Genomic DNA, 16,428 nt, shown 5'->3' on the forward strand with positions numbered 1-16,428 from the left:
TGTTGAAATTTTGAAATGCAAAAGTTTATATTTCTTAATCTTTAGAAATTCTTAGATACACCCTTTTGACTCTTCACCGACAAATTATTTTAAGCCTATAACGAATAAGACACAGTTGGTGAGAACGTAAACTTCATTTCTTTCCCGTCTTTTGGTTGTCATGGGTGATAAGAAAATAAAGTACCTACATTGGTATCCCTATATCATCACCATTGCTGATAACAGACGGTCGCTCTTAACACGATGTATATATCATCTTTATTTTCATGCTAATGTTAAAATGCGAGGACGAACTACTCGTCTGATCATACTTATATACCAAGTGACTTTGTTCTCAAGATAACGTGATACAGTATCAACCAATGAAAATGAAGTATTAGTGTGATGGTATGAATATGCAAATTAGTTGTCATTAGATAACATGATACATTATCATCCAATGAAAATGAAGTATTAGTGTGATGTTATGAATATGCAAATTAGTTGTCATTAGATAACGTGATACATTATTAGCCAATGAAAATCAAGTATTGGTGTGATGGTATGAATATGCAAATTAGTTGTCATAAGATAATGAGATATAAACTGTAACTGATAAACTATATGGCTTGCCGAGGTTTGGCGATGCCCGGGGACAGCTCAGATATAGGGCCAAGAAAGGAAGTCATTTTAAGTGTGTAAAAGCAGATGAAATAAACTTTTTATTCAAATTAACTAAGGCACCTCATACAACAAAGTTAATAAAAGTGATAATTTCATATTCAAAAACAACTTATTTGTATTTCACGCTTTGATGATTTCAAATCATTGAACTGAGTAGTTCGTTTGATTAGTTTGTTGACTGACTAATCAGTCTGACAACTTCTTTTATATGTTTAAATTTAAGTTACCAGAAACAAACAAAAAATTATAATTGATCATTTGAAACAAATCTACTGAGTATTGGTAGTTCATTTGATTTTGTTGACTAACAGTTTGGCCTGACAACTTCTGTCGTCTGCTACACAAATAGATATTATAATGGATCATTTCAAACTAGTGTAATAATAAGTTGTTAATTTGATTATGTTCTTGATAAATTGTTACATCTGACTTCTTTCAGTTTTAAATTTCAGTTACTAAATATATTCTTTGTTACAAATAGATCATTTGATGTATGTGACACAGAGAGAGAGAGAGAAATGGGGCTCATCGTCCACTCGACACAAAAAAAGTAAAATAAAATGGGGTTTAACTGTTCTGCTCCGACTGGGCTAACGAAGATGGGAATATGCCATAAAGTATGCTATGAGAAAAATTATATCGAATTCCAACTGCCAAGGGATCTTTTATGTGCATACCAATGTGTACATGAGACCTCGGTTTTCGTCAGAATGACTATACGCTGTACCTACTGGTTAGTGAGCTAACATCTTACTCACTTAGCCGCAGTGGCTTCCCAGGTCATATTGGAACTGTCGTATGGTTCAATTTTATTTCAAGAATTTGCTAACGCGTAAGGTTCTGTAGAAGGTTGAAACCAGTGCATTTAGTTGTTAGTTTTAGAAGCCATGGAAGCCTGATGGCTCAGTGATGATAACTCAGGCTCACAAACCATGAAAACTTAGGTTCATTAAGATGTTCCAGCCAGGTTTCCCAAAGTCCGTGGTGTTGGATAGAGTCTGGCAAGGAAAAGGTATCTAGTCACATATTACAAAAAAGACAAAAATCCATTGAGGTTCATCTATGTATTCGTTGGTGTGTACGTGAAAGATTCCTTGACTATTGAAATCAGATGAAGAGTCCGTGAAAACGCAGCTGTCCACATGAAATGTGTGTCTTCATTAGCTCGGTTTCATCTTTATTTAAAATATTTATCTTGATCAAGGTCCATATCCTAAATTCTTACCTACCATAGTTGACCTTTATCATGCGAGGTCGAGGTGATATAGTTGACGTAAATTGTTGACATTGGTTTGTAAACATTGTTTGATAATAATCATATCAACTGATATATTATTATCAGACTTACTAGAAAGTCAATACATGGTTAATACATACCCCTGGACATAAGATACCTGTCACACAACGTTTTTATGTGGACGTATATTTTGGTCGCCCCTGTCCATCTGGACGCTTGTTATCATAATATATGTATTGTGTGATAATTTGTGCCTGACAAAGTCTGTGACAGGTGCCTTCTGTCCAGGGCCCTAATACTCGAAATCTTAACTTAAGATAAAATCCAAATTTTAGTAGATAATTCAATTTTGATTGGCTGAGCACTAAAATCAATCTAATATTATCTAATCAAATTACTAAAATTTGGATTGTATCTTAGTTAAGACTTAGTTAAAGTCTTGTAGATACATATGCCAGGGATACTGTTTCAAATTGTCATACTTATCCCAGTATACCAGCAGTGTAAGGAATGGTGGAACGGGTGGGGATGGGGATGGTAGGTAGTAAGTACACTGTTAAAAACAAACGTGGCTTAAAGCCACAGATTGTCATTTGAGAGATTTTGAATCCTTTACAAACGCACTATTGTCAAAGTTGGATCTCAAAAAGGGTTATCTGTCAAAAAATGGTTCAGTTCCGCTAACTCAACTTTCAGCAGCACAACCTGTAAGTGTTGTGTAAAATCTTTTGATTGGCCTATATTTCATCAGTAGGAGCCACAGTGGGTAAGTGGGTAAGACGCTGGCTTGCTAATCTAGAGGTCGCATGTTTGATCCCAGCATTCACCAAAAAAGTTAACAGGATTTTCCGACTTGGTTTCCCCTTGTCAGTGGTACAGGATGGAGGGCCTGACAAGGACAGCTGTCTAGTCATTTGGATGGTACGAAAAAAGGATCTGTGTACATTTCCCAGCTCAAATTAAATATTTAAAGGGACAATAACACTCTTGCTGGCTTGAAAGCTCCAGAAAATAAATAATATCTCTATCTAAGTACTAGATGTTTAAGTGTCCTACCTGTTGTGTAAATTATCCATTACATCCTATTTTACTTGTCCAGAGGGTTCGAAAATATTTTTAAATCGAAGTTTCATTTGAAAAAGTTTACGTTAGACGTTTAAAACCATTCTGTTGAATTTTTCAAAAATTTTAAATAAGGTGTGTTAAGATGAAATTTGTATCATCAATTAACTGAAATATTCTAAAATAGTACAATTTGTTGACCAGAATAAAGATTGGGGCATATTATTCAGTTACAACAAGAGTGGTATTGATCCTTTAACGTTTAGCAACCGTTTGAAAACCAAACCAAAATATCAACAGTAGTTAACTGGTTTCAATCTGATTAAATAGAAATAAAATGAAATGAGGTTTAAAGTCCTACTGTTCTACTCCTACTGGGCTAATGAAGACGGGCATACACCGTACAGTGTACTATGAGGGAAATTTTGCCCGGACAGCGGCACTACGGCCTACTCTTATATCGAATTCCAACTGCCAAGGGATCTTTAACGTGCACGCCAATGTGTACACGGGACCTCGGTTTTTCGTCCCATCTGAATGACTAGACAGCTGTCCTTGTCAGGCCCTCCATCCTGCATCACTGACAATGAGAAACCACGCCGGAAAATCTGGGTGAACTTTCTCGGCCAATGCAGGGATCAAACACCCGACCTCCAGGCTAGCGAGCCAGCTTCTTACCCACTTAGCTTGATTGACATAAATGTTTTCTTTCAGTGCTCAAGTAAACAACTAATTTCAATGATACTGTTAGATTTTCATTGGCAGTTTGATGTTTTTTTATCACTGTTGTAGCAAACCAATAATTTAATAGTGTTAGATTTTATTACTAGTCTTTAACATGGTTTTAAACAGGTGCTGGTTTCAAAATATATAATTTATCTATGTTATTATATAGTAGTGGTAGGTCTCATGCATTTTGACTTACGAATATACTTTAGGGTTCCGGTTAATGGTACTATGTTTTATTAGTATTGATGGATTTTGACTTTAACATGGTTTATAAACAGGTGCTGGTTTCAAAATATATAATTTATCTGTTATGATGTGGTAGGTCTCATGCATTTTGACTTACGAATATCCTTTAGGGTTCAGGTTAATGGGGTTTTTTTTGTATTGTTAGATTTTGACTTGGATTACACTTTAGGATGATGGTAGTCAGGGGCGGATTGGGACCGGGAACTGGCCCAGGCTCCCGTGTCGGAGCGGCCCCTTTTACTGACCGATTTGGTGGCATATCTGATTATAATCTCTGTCAAATAATATATCTCATAAATCGATTAATTTAGGCCAAAACCTGTGAAATTATCATATCGTCTTATTATGCAGGATTCCGATTTCCGGCGCACACCCAGCTCAGAAAGTCTATTATACCAGTCCATTCCAGACTCCAGTGATGGCGTGGTGGCCTGTTAAAGCCACCGGCCACATACAACATGATCATCATCGCTCCATGGCCGGTACAACCCCCCCCCCACCCCATATAATGTTCAGCAGAAAAAGTTTTTTTTAGATTAATTATAAGTATAACACATACTTATGGAAGAACTTTTACTTATTTATTTACACGACGTTTTGAAGAGTATTCTCCTAACAAATACTCTTCGAACCATCGCCCAAATAAATAAGTAGCTGTTTTTCCATAAGTATGTGTTATAGTTTATCGCTCTATCCAGTTACTAAATGCCTCTAAAAGATCGTAATGTATTTTATTTGTATTGATGGATTGTGACTTGGAATTCCCTTTAGGATTAATGGTACTATACTTTAGGGTTGATGGTACTGTATTTTATTTTTATGAATTTTGATTTGAAATTCCCTTTAGGATTGATGGTACTGTATTATATTTGTATGTATGAATTTTGACTTGGAATACTCTTTTTGACCAGGAATATCATTTAGGATTAATGATTCTGTATCATATTTTAGTTTTAAATGTTTTTGAATTTAACCTTTTGGGCTACTGTAACTTTATGTTTGGGTGGTAATGTTTAATTAGGTTAGTAATGTTAATTTACATTACCATGGTAATGGTTTTATACAAGTGATACTGATTAATTACATCTACGTCATATCTTAATCTATTAATAGTTACATGGTTTACGTCACATCTCAATCTATAAATAGAACAATTATCTAGTTTTAATTACGTAGTGACATGTATGAAAGTTGTCAACTGTTTAAGTTAATCATTTATCAAAGTGTGTGTATATTATATCATGTGTGGGTAATTAGTAGGGGGTATAACATCAGTGAAGAGTGGATATATGGTCATGTATCTTATGGTACCTGTAAAAAATGATAGTTTTAAAGGATATCGTGCGATAGCTATGAAATCGAAAGTTCTAAACAGAATCTGTTATTCACGAGGTATATTATTCAGGAAGTTAAATCTTTAATCTTTGTGGGTGGTCAAGTGGTCTAATGGGTGTGCTTTTAGATCATTAGATCTGTCATTGAATCAAGTGATATGGTTTCGATCCTCCACTTGTAGGAAATGAAATGAAATGAAATGAAATGGGGTTTAACGTCCTACTGTTCTGCTCCTAACCTGGGCTAATGAAGACGGGCATACGCCATACAGTGTGCTATGAGGGAAATTTTGCCCGGACAGCGGCACTACGGCCTACTCTTATATCGAATTCCAACTGCCAAGGGATCTTTTACGTGCACGCCAATGTGTACACGGGACCTCGGTTTTTCGTCCCATCCGAACGACTAGACAGCTTTCCTTGTCAGCCCCTCCGTCCTGCATCACTGACAAGGGAGAACCACGCCGGAAAATCTGGATGAACTTTCTCGGCCAATGCAGGGATCGAACACCCGACCTCCAGGCTAGCGAGCTAGCGTCTTACCCACTTAGCCACGTGATCCCCCCACTTGTAGGAGACAAGGAGTAGGGTTGCCTGCCACACCTCGCGTGGTTTTCTCTGGATCCTCTGATTTTCTCCCAGTTCCACTGTGTATTTTGCTGCCCACAAATTAAAGCCTTACTCAGTAGATTAGGTTAAAACAGATTTCAAGTAATTATAAAGATCTTTGCTATGGTTGATCTGTTTTGTCTTCACGCAAGTTCTTGATGTGACACAAATCCAAGTGATCCGTTATTGTATTCTCACTTCTGATGAGGAGTTGGAAAATGAGACTGCGAGAGGATATCAGTTCAAATTCGAATATCCACATCAAGAACCGATTGCGTATGAGAAATAAACATTACTATAAAGGCACTTATTACGGCACTTTTCACTGTAACCCGGGTATCATTTAAGCTTCTGTATCTAGCACTAATTTCTTTCACATTCATTCTATATCAAATCCTTGTTTAAAAATTCGTAAAAATCATTTAAAATCACCCAAATTCATCTAATTTGTACTTGTGTAAAGTTTAAAGCTGACAATTAAATTTTGATAATGAGTGTCCAATTTACAAGCGGTTAATTTCTCGATCACTGTTAAAAAATAAACAACCCAATTGATTATTGAATGTGTAATGATTGATTTTCGAACAGTGGTCAGGAAATTTAATTAATCAGTCAGCTTTATACTTTACACAAGTACAAATTAGATGATTTTGGGTGATTTTAAATGATTTTTACGAATTTTTAAACAAAGATTTAATATTAAACGAATGTGAAAGATATTAGTGCTAGATAAACAAGATTAAATGATACCCGGGTTACAGTGTTTGGAATCCATGTTGGCTCTACCTTCATATAGTGGGATGCCTCTTTCAGATAATGAATTCATTATGTAGTGTACACTTAATATGACATTAACAAAGTTACTGGTGCGGACAAAATGGTCGCTCTGCATTAAAATAATTTTAACGTTGATTGCCATTGTTTTAAATCTTTTTTTCTGTATTTTTCAGAAGTGAATGTTAAAGTTATTGTTGAGACAGCTGTGTGATTTTATCAAGATGGCTTCTCTTGCATTTTTTGAAGAAATGGACCAGGCTTTGTTATATACCGCTCTCATATTAGCAGTGATAGCCAGCAGTATGCACCGTACCGGCAGAGCAACATTCCAACGACTTAACTACTCAAAAGAATTGTGGAAATTGATGCGGGCAATTACTTCTCGCGAACTCATTATTCAGGGACTAAAATGGGGAATCCCCCGAAATCTGTTGTATCAAATCGTGACTTTTCATAAACACGTCGCTCGTAGACTTCGATTAAAATCATATTATTCAAAGAAAAAGAGTAAAGGTACTTCAGCTAAAACTAATCTCAAGAAGAGAAAAAGATTAAATAAAACAGTAAGTTTCAAGTAGATTTGGGATTTTTGTTATCAGCACTTTTAGCCCCTTAACTGCCTGATCTACCCCCAGAGGTTGGAACAAGTCGTGGGACTTTAGCTCCCACCTCTGTCTACCCCTTCTGTCTCTAAAATTAGGTGTTTTAATTGCATTTATTTTACAGATAGGCATGTAGTGATATGCCAAATAGAGTTACCTCCCATTACACACATTTAGTTGGTGCTCGATTGTCAGTCCGGAACGTCCCGTATTGACAGAATTGCAATCAAGTGACACAAAATTCAGTCATGTCACAGGTCTGCCAGTCCCGACAGCTGAGGTGGTGTGAGTAGAATAGTGACATATTTTAAGTAACAAATATATTTCAGCTTTCATGCTTTGTTGAGATATTTTGTATGCAGTCAGCACATGCCTTGTACTTCTTTATTCACCTTTTCACTCGATTGACACTATTTTTGGAATTGAGAAAACTTAATTCCAGAACGTTCAATCGAGTATCCCCTTAAAGCTGAACTCCGATTACAAAACTACAGAAATAATTAAATAAAAAAAGTAACGCCCAAAACAACCGCCATACTTGTTTTCAATGTGTAGAACAATCATGGCGATCGCTTTGGGCTGACACATTCACATGCAGTCCACGCCCACTTCCAGTATGTGCGTGTCAAGTGAATTGTCCACATCCGGTTACCTAGTCAACTACCAATTACCTCCTGACTGATTGAAGATTTTTCACTATCAGCTCACAGAAAATATTATTGCTACACAATTATTATGTCTGAACAGGTACAACCTTAATAAGATCAGTGTTATAAACACAAAAAAAAGAATATAAAACACAATTACTATTTTAATTAAAGCGACGTTTCGTTGGGGGTTCTTTGGACATTGTCAAGTAAATAGTTATTGTGTTCCATAGGGTGATCACGTGACTAAGTGGGTAAGACGCTGGCTCGCTAGCCTGGAGGTCGGGTGTTCGATCCCTGCATTGGCCGAGAAAGTTCATCCAGATTTTCCTGTGTGGTTTCCCCTTGTCAGTGATGCAGGATGGAGGGCCTGACAAGGACAGCTGTCTAGTCGTTCGGATGGGACGAAAAACCGAGGTCCCATGTACACATTGGCGTGCACATAAAAGAATAGGCCGTATTGCCACTGCCCGGGCAAAATTTCTCTCATAGCACACTGTATGGCGTATGCCCATCTTCATTATCCCAGGTTAGGAGCAGTAGGACGTTAAATCCCATTTCATTTCATTTCACTTCATGTTCCATATTATGTTTTTGCGTTTATTATGTGTGTCAATTGCTAAATGCGGCTCAAAGAAGATCAGTGTTGTCTTTTTCCGGACAAGTTCAGCAGGTCGTACTTATATCCACGGGGTCTAGTGTGTGAGATTTCGGACCTCCTAAACGGCCTAATAAAAAATATTCTCTCCAGTACGATTTGGATTGATCAAATTAACCAGTTACCAGAAGGAGTTATATGAACATTGAAATAATAATAATTTAATTCATCAACAAAATCGCCTTAATTTGTCTGGTGGCAACATTTTTTTTTTCATTCTTTTCATGTATTTGATTACTATTTGTAATTTCAGGTAACATTATATAGAAAAATGCCATTGAAAGCCATTTCAAGATTATGGGGGAAAGTCAATCAAATGGATCTACCTGTATTTTTAAGAAAGCCTCTGATTGGTCTATATATCTGGATGTTTGGATGTAAAATAGACGAAGCAGAGATTGAAGACCTTCAACATTATAAAAATTTAGGAGAATTTTTCCGTCGAGAACTAAAGCCTAATGTCCGTCCAATTGACCTGGATCACCAAGTTGTAAGTAAATATATGAACATTGAATCACAAAACGCTATATGATTGAAAACAAGAGTTGCCTCCCTTTGGTAATGAGGACTTTGAAAGTATTTGGTGGTTAAAGAATAATATTAACAATAAATGGCATGGATAATATATAAAGATAGCAGCACAACATTTTAAATATAAATGTACCTATGAATAGAATCTAAAAACAATAACTTATACCTATAAAGAGAGAGAGATGGGTTTTAAAGTCCACTCGACACAAACTAGGTCATTTCGGGACTAACATATGGTTTAATTTTATTTCAATAATTCGCTTGTGCATAGGGGTCTTTAGCAGTGGGAGGAAACTGGAGGAACCGGAGAAAACCCACGAGGTTGGACAGACGACCCTACTCCTTGTCATGTACAACCGGGGATTCGAAACCACGCCAGTCGACTCAATGACAGACTTTATGATACAGCGCGCGCACGCTAACCATTCAGCCATCCAACCCCCCCTTTATACCTATAAAAGAAGCAATATTTGTTATACATTGATAAAAACAACCTCAACCAATCTTTGCATCATACTGTATGGTGGTTATCTGTAAAGCTTGTAAAAGTCTTATAAACATCCACATTTCTCATATACAATGTTTGAAAACTCTAATTCTTAAAGTAGTTGACTACCGATTAAATAACCATCTTTTTAAGTGACATTTTCCAAGAGATAAAAAAAAATGGGAATTATTCGACAACGCCTTCATTTATTTTCTTAATTGGGGTTGACTACCGATTAAATAACCACGCTTTTAAGTAACATTTTCCAAGAGATAAAAAAAAAGGGAATTATTCGACAACGCCTTCATTTATTTTCTTAATTGGGGGTGCTGGATGCCCAAATGTTTAGCGCGTGTGCGTTGTATCATAGGGTTTGTCATTGAGTCAGTTGGCATGGTTTTGATTCCCTGGTTGTACGTAACAAGGAGTAGGGTCGTCTGTCCAACCTCGTGGGTTTTGTCTGGGTCCTCTGTTTTCCTCCCACTACAAAAGACCCCTATCTCGAAATGACCTAGTTTGTGTGGAGTGGATATTAAACCCTCTCTCTCTCTCTTGTTAAATAATCAATTTGAGTACATGTTAGTGTGGGTCAAGCCGTGGAAATGCAAAAGACATGCAGAGACTTTATTCACTTTTCCCCACATGTGTTTTTTGTCCCCCGCCTTTCGTAGAAAGCAGGGGACTATTTAAATGGGTCTGTCTCTTTGTTTGTCCGATGATGAGAATTTTCTGCTTAGACTAAGGAGGGATAAGCAGTTTGATTGGTCAAGACTTTTGAATTCCTTTTAATTTTGGTAGAATGTTTAAACTTGATGTAGATGTTCATTAGGTGAATGTCTTGACTGAGTTTTATGATTAACATTTCGAGCTAAAGCTATGCAGAGATAAGCAATTTTATTGGTTGGTGCTTTGGGATAAGATAACTTTGATTCTATCTGATAGAGAGTGATGAAACTTAGTGTATAGTTGATAATCAGTTTGATTGCTCGATACCTTAGAAAAAGATAAATGTGCAATTAATTTATATGTGTCATCTGTTTATTTTGGGATTTCGGCGAGGGACATCAGCCTCACTATTGGCTTGTTTTTTTACAGACGAGTCCAGCTGATGGTAAAGTCCTTCATTATGGTGAAGTGACTTCAGGTTATCTGGAACAAGTGAAGGGGGTTACGTACTCATTAAAAGGCTTTCTGGGCACAACACCAGAAATGGCAGCAGTAGATGATGACAATTTTCAAAGAAATTTACTGAGGAATCCTGAAAATGCTTTATATCACTGTGTTATTTATCTGGCACCTGGGGATTATCATCGTTTTCATTCACCAACAGATTGGTTAATTAAACATAGACGACATTTTCCAGGTAAGTCAAGGATAGCCTGATTATTGTCCCCCACATTGTTGGTCAATTTTGTTAAAATTTTCATAGTACTAAAATTAACCCATAGGAAACTTTAACCAATTTTACCATTAGCCAATATTCACTGTCATATATCATTATAAGCTATTTCTTTTCAAATTTCTTCTCGGATGTATTTGTTTTTAAATTTCAATGAAGAATGATCACTTCTACCAGTTACACCTTGTCCATCTTTACCAAACTGAAAAGCCCTACATTCAGTGCTTAGGCGAGAGTGTTCAGAAAAAATGTTATTGTAATCTTGTGACACAAGTGACACAGGATCGGGCCTTCTCACAGTTTTGCGATTCCTTTCAATTGATGGACATTATCTTGTATTTATCGCGATCCTTTTTGTGGTAGTATTTTCTGTGTTCCATCCTCACCCCATACATCATAAGGACTGTCATTGCCTGTACAACCTTGTGGGTTTTCTCTGGGTCCTGCTGTTCCTCCTACTGCTAAAGACCCCTAATTGCAATTGAATTACTGAAATAAAATTGAACTATGTTAGTCCTGAAGTGATTCTCTCTCTCTCTCTCTCTCTCTCTCTCTCTCTCTCTCTAACTCCCCCTATACCCAGTCATTGTTCAGTTTGACAGTTACCAATAATTTGTGTTGTTTTTGTTTTTTACAGGTGAATTACTGAGTGTGAATCCAGGTGTAGCGAGATGGATAGAAGGATTGTTTAATTTTAACGAACGTGTTGTATATACCGGAGAATGGGAACATGGGTTTTTCTCTATGACGGCAGTTGGTGCTACTAATGTCGGCTCAATTAAAATATACTGTGATGAGGTAAGTTGTTTAACTCTAGAATATAATAAAAGTTATTGTGAATAGTCTTATTGGGGATAGGGATTCACGGTGACTAAGTGGGCAAGACGTTGACTCGCTAGCTTGGAGGTCGCGTGTTTGATCTCTGCGCGCATACGTTGACTCGCTAGCTTGGAGGTCGCGTGTTTGATCTCTGCGTGCACTGGCTGAGAAAGTTCATCAGGATTTTCCTACGTGGTTTCCCCTTTTCATTGATGCAGGACGGAGGGCCTGACAAGGACAGCTGTCTAGTTGTGCAGATGGGACGAAAAACCTAGGTCCTGTGTATAAAAGATCCCTTGGCAGTTGGAATTCGATATAAGAGTAGGCGATAGTGATGCTGCCCGGGCAAAATTTCCCTTATAGCACACTGTATGGTGTATGCCCGTTTTCATTAGCCCAGCATAGGAGCAGAACAGAAGGACGTTAAACCCCATTTCATTTTATTTAATTTCCCTTTCCACACATCGCTTTGACCAAACCTTTATCACAGTGGTTAGGAGAGTATGCACTGGCCCACTAAAAAGTTATCCGGTTTCATTCCATGAGTTGTCCAAGAAGCTCTCTGTATTTCCCAGCCCGGTTCCCTCTTGTCAGTAGTACACGACAAATGTGTCTAGTTGTTTGGATGAGACAAAAATACAAGGTCCTGTGTATATCATTGACGTTGAACGTCATTTTGTCAAGAACTACATCAGTGTTATTTTCTTTTTCTTGTATCTTTTCAGGCGTTGTCAACAAATATGGTTAAAAAACATCCAGCTGGCAGTTTCCTTGATGAAGAATTTAAAATAGCCGTTCCGATCATGAAAGGTCAAATGCTTGGTGAATTTAATCTTGGCTCAACGATCGTATTAGTGTTTGAGGCACCTTTAAACTTTGATTTTAAAATAACAAATAACCAAAAAGTGAAATATGGTGAGCCGATGGGGACAGTTTCTAGTACTGATACAAAAATTCCTTTGTAAACTTTTTTTTAAAAAAAAAATACTGAAGTCCTGTTTATCCAGTGTTTTATGCTGTGATATTTAACTATGAGCTTATGACATATTTGTTACTGGATGATCAAGTGGTTTATTTAAGGTGTATGTTTTAATGGTGCAAAGTTTTAGTTTTTCTATGAAAAATGCATTTGTTTGTTTGATGTTGAATATATGTCCATTTTGTCCATAACTCAGAACAGATGCACAAAGTTCGCAATGATCAGGGGTCAAATGCAGCAAAAAAAATCCTATCTTTTACCCAAAGTAAGTGAAATATGAAGAAGAAGAACATTTCTTTAAACGATATCTGAAAGAAAATAATCCCTTTAAAATCAAAGCAGACACGTCCAAAATCGTACTCAGTGTTCATATTTCATAATTTTAAATTTTATAATTCAAATTATTTTATTTGATTTATGTGATATTTTCACCAAATTGTATGAAATGGACAGTAATACAGATTCAGCAGGCCTGGAAATGAAAAATTTTGTGCCGGACCGGTGTAACAACTTACAATATCATTAAAAACTGAGCAAAAAGAAAAATCAGACCCAAAAAGAACCAGAATTTGTGTCTGACAACTGACAATGTCTGTAGTGGGTGCCTTATTCCAGGCTTGTATTGTTAATTTTTTTAAAGGGGTACTATCTAGTAAAACAGAACTTGATCATAGATAAAATTCTTGGAAGAAAATAAATATAAAAATATAGAATACTGGAATTGATTTTTGATAATACTTAGCAAAAACTTGTACATTTTGTATTTAATCAGCTTTGACTTGTGATAATTCCCCATTTTACCTAGACTTTTTTCAAGTTAGATAAGAGATCTAAACCTAAAAAATTTTGAAAATAAAATAGTATAGTACTTAATAGTCTTAAATACAGTACTTAATAGGCCTAAATACAGTACTCAATAGGCCTAAATACAGTACTCAATAGGCCTGAATACAGTACTCAATAGGCCTGAATACAGTACTCAATAGGCCTGAATACAGTACTGAATACAGTACTCAATAGGCCTGAATACAGTACTCAATAGGCCTAATCATATTATTGTTAAAAAAGAACAATATGTAAATAAATGACAAATGTTACATCAATACTATACACTCTAGCAGTTACGGGAAGACGATCAAATAAATATTTTAACAAATGGATAAGTCAGTTCTCGGCCCTGTTTCTCAAAATCTTAACTAAAGATAAAATCCAAATTTTAGTAGATACTTCAATTTTTATTGGTTAAGATGAGTCATGTGAAACCACCTCTGTAACATAATTTGGTCTCCATTTTGGTATCTCATAACAACCCAGGGGCATGTTTCACAAAATTTTAATTAAGATAAAATCCAAATTTTAGTAATTTGATTGGATAATATCTTAACCAATAAAAATTGAAGTATCTACACAAGGAAATGAGCCAAATCACGACATTTTGTTGGTTATATTGACTGAGTTCTGTGGCCTAATTCATGAAATATTATCTGAATGCAGGATTTTTATTGGTTGATAATTTTAGAATGGTATTCAGCCAGTGCTTCAATGATAAACATTGACTTCCAGTTTATGTGCCAAGAATATTTTGAGTTTATTTATGTGTTTTTGAAGATGATATTAATGTTGTTCAAGATATTACTTTGCTATTAAATTTATTAGTTTTAAACAGGGACGGATTAATGCACTGGGCCCCGTTTCTCGAAATCTTAACTAAAGATAAAATCCAAATTATAGTAGATGCTTCAATTTTGATTGGCTAAGCACTAACTAAAATCAGTCTAATATTATCCAATCAAATTACTAAATTTGGATTTTATCTTAGTTAAAATTTCGTGAAACAGGCACTAGGCCAACTGTATGGGTATGCCACTGTTGGCTTGTTTTTTTATATTTTGTATTTGATGGATAGATGACAATCTAAATCCCAGAGATATCTTTACCCTTCGTTTATTTCTGGTAAAACTTGCCGGCCATTAATCACGTGATGTATCCTTCCGCCGGTCGCTTCAGAAAGATCCAAGACAGATCAGTGGTCGCGTTTCTTCAGAAATTTCACGTATTTAGCCAAATTACTAACATTCCACGCTAAAAATAGTTCCCGGTAAATCATCAAATCGGCTGTTTTCGAATGAACTTTTGATGTCAAGATATGGAAAATGTTTCAAGGATCATTAATATTTAACTCATGCAACAAACAAGTATTTCATTCTAACAAATCAAGCCAATCAGAAGCCACTGGGGGCGGAGCTTAGGAACTGATCTGACACAGATTAATGACCAGTGAGTTTTACCAGAAATAAACGAGGGGTAAAGTTATCTCTTGAATCGAGATTGGGATAGATGGATGCCTGTGTAATAGGCCCCATTCAATATTTTCGCCTAGAGCCCCACAAAACCGTAATCCAGTCCTGGTTTTAAAATATAGTTTAACATATATGCGATTATCCCTTAGAAGAATATTAATAATAAATTAAGTGTTGTGAAAGATATCTATATACTTCTTTGTAAATAGTACAGTTGTAGCTCCACACTCAACACAGACAAAGGGTATTTTGGGACTAACATATGGTTCAATCTTTATTTCAATAATTCGCTTTGAGAACCACAACTTTTTGACTCAATAACCGATGCGATTGCATTAGACCTGTCAGTGACTCTACCCCCCCGGTATTTATCATGTAACTTATGTGTGAGCATTGATATTTCAATATTAAATTGTTATTATTATTCATTAAATGAATTTGTTGAGTTGACTGTTTTGTTTGTTTTGCTTATTATTTGTGAGCTGTATATTGGGTTTAAAGGAGCTATATCTCTAACTCAATATTATTCATAATATTCGACATTTAAAAACATGAATTAGATTTCAATATTGGTCCATTTGAATCAATATGGACGCCTGATATCATATATTTAAGACATAATGAATTTTTTAAAGACAGTGAGTGATGTTTTTTTCTATGATGTTGAGCACCATTTGTAATGAGGCGCCTTGGTGAACAAATCAAAATATATCCTACAAGTCTATGCAGAAGTGAAATGTCAAACTGTACTCTTGATGTAGGCAGACTGATATAAGCACAATTTCACCAAACATAAATGATTAGAAATTAAATTTAGAAAATTGAATGTAAATCAGTTTATATCCATTTGTATTACATTAATATCTGTTTTTGACCCAGTTTTTACCATTATTAGGTTCCAAAGAATAGAGATGTAGCTCCTTTATGATAACCTCTGATTGTTTCTGCTATAATTGTTGTGTTTTTTATTAATTTACTAACATAGACTGTTTTGTACAATTGTATATGAAAATGTTATATAATGTTATATGTATTGTTTTATAGATATATTGTAATGAAAAGCTCTTTTCAATAGAAAATGTGCAGGACAGATTTTAGTGGGCAAAATTAGGCAGTATAATTTTTAGAATTCCATATGCAAAATGACAAATATATCAATGATATAAAACATCATTTCATTTATGGTCAAAAGAATAAAATATTGAACTTAGGTGAGATAGTGGACAAAATATAAAAATGGTTTCAAAAAGTAGAAGGTCTAAAAGGAAGAGAGAAATGGTGTTTAAAATTCACTTAATGCAAACTAGGGCATTTGGGTTATAACATCTTTTATCCTTACTTGATCTTGA

The 16,428-nt window shown here is 35.6% G+C and overlaps 1 protein-coding gene across 5 annotated transcripts in view; it reads left to right on the forward strand.

Annotated features, from left to right (window-relative positions):
- The window catches only part of LOC126825153 (phosphatidylserine decarboxylase proenzyme, mitochondrial), a 43,650-nt gene extending 29,885 nt beyond the window's left edge, over nucleotides 1-13,765 (forward strand). For 3 of the 5 annotated variants that reach the window (XM_050554660.2, XM_050554659.2, XM_050554657.2), the window contains exons 2-6: nucleotides 6,831-7,220; nucleotides 8,818-9,054; nucleotides 10,678-10,945; nucleotides 11,619-11,779; nucleotides 12,526-13,765. In XM_050554660.2, coding sequence (XP_050410617.1) covers nucleotides 6,837-7,220; nucleotides 8,818-9,054; nucleotides 10,678-10,945; nucleotides 11,619-11,779; nucleotides 12,526-12,765 — 1,290 coding nt within the window. In that variant the 5' untranslated portion in view covers nucleotides 6,831-6,836 and the 3' untranslated portion in view covers nucleotides 12,766-13,765. Of the gene's footprint in view, nucleotides 1-5,159; nucleotides 5,330-6,830; nucleotides 7,221-8,817; nucleotides 9,055-10,677; nucleotides 10,946-11,618; nucleotides 11,780-12,525 lie in introns of those variants that run through there. The other 2 variants (XM_050554658.2, XM_050554661.2) reach the window with 2 other exon arrangements.
- The last annotated feature ends 2,663 nt before the right edge of the window (nucleotides 13,766-16,428 follow it).

The sequence above is a fragment of the Patella vulgata genome, chromosome 6 (assembly GCF_932274485.2).
Source record: "Patella vulgata chromosome 6, xgPatVulg1.2, whole genome shotgun sequence".
Classification (NCBI taxonomy): Eukaryota; Metazoa; Mollusca; class Gastropoda; family Patellidae; genus Patella; species Patella vulgata.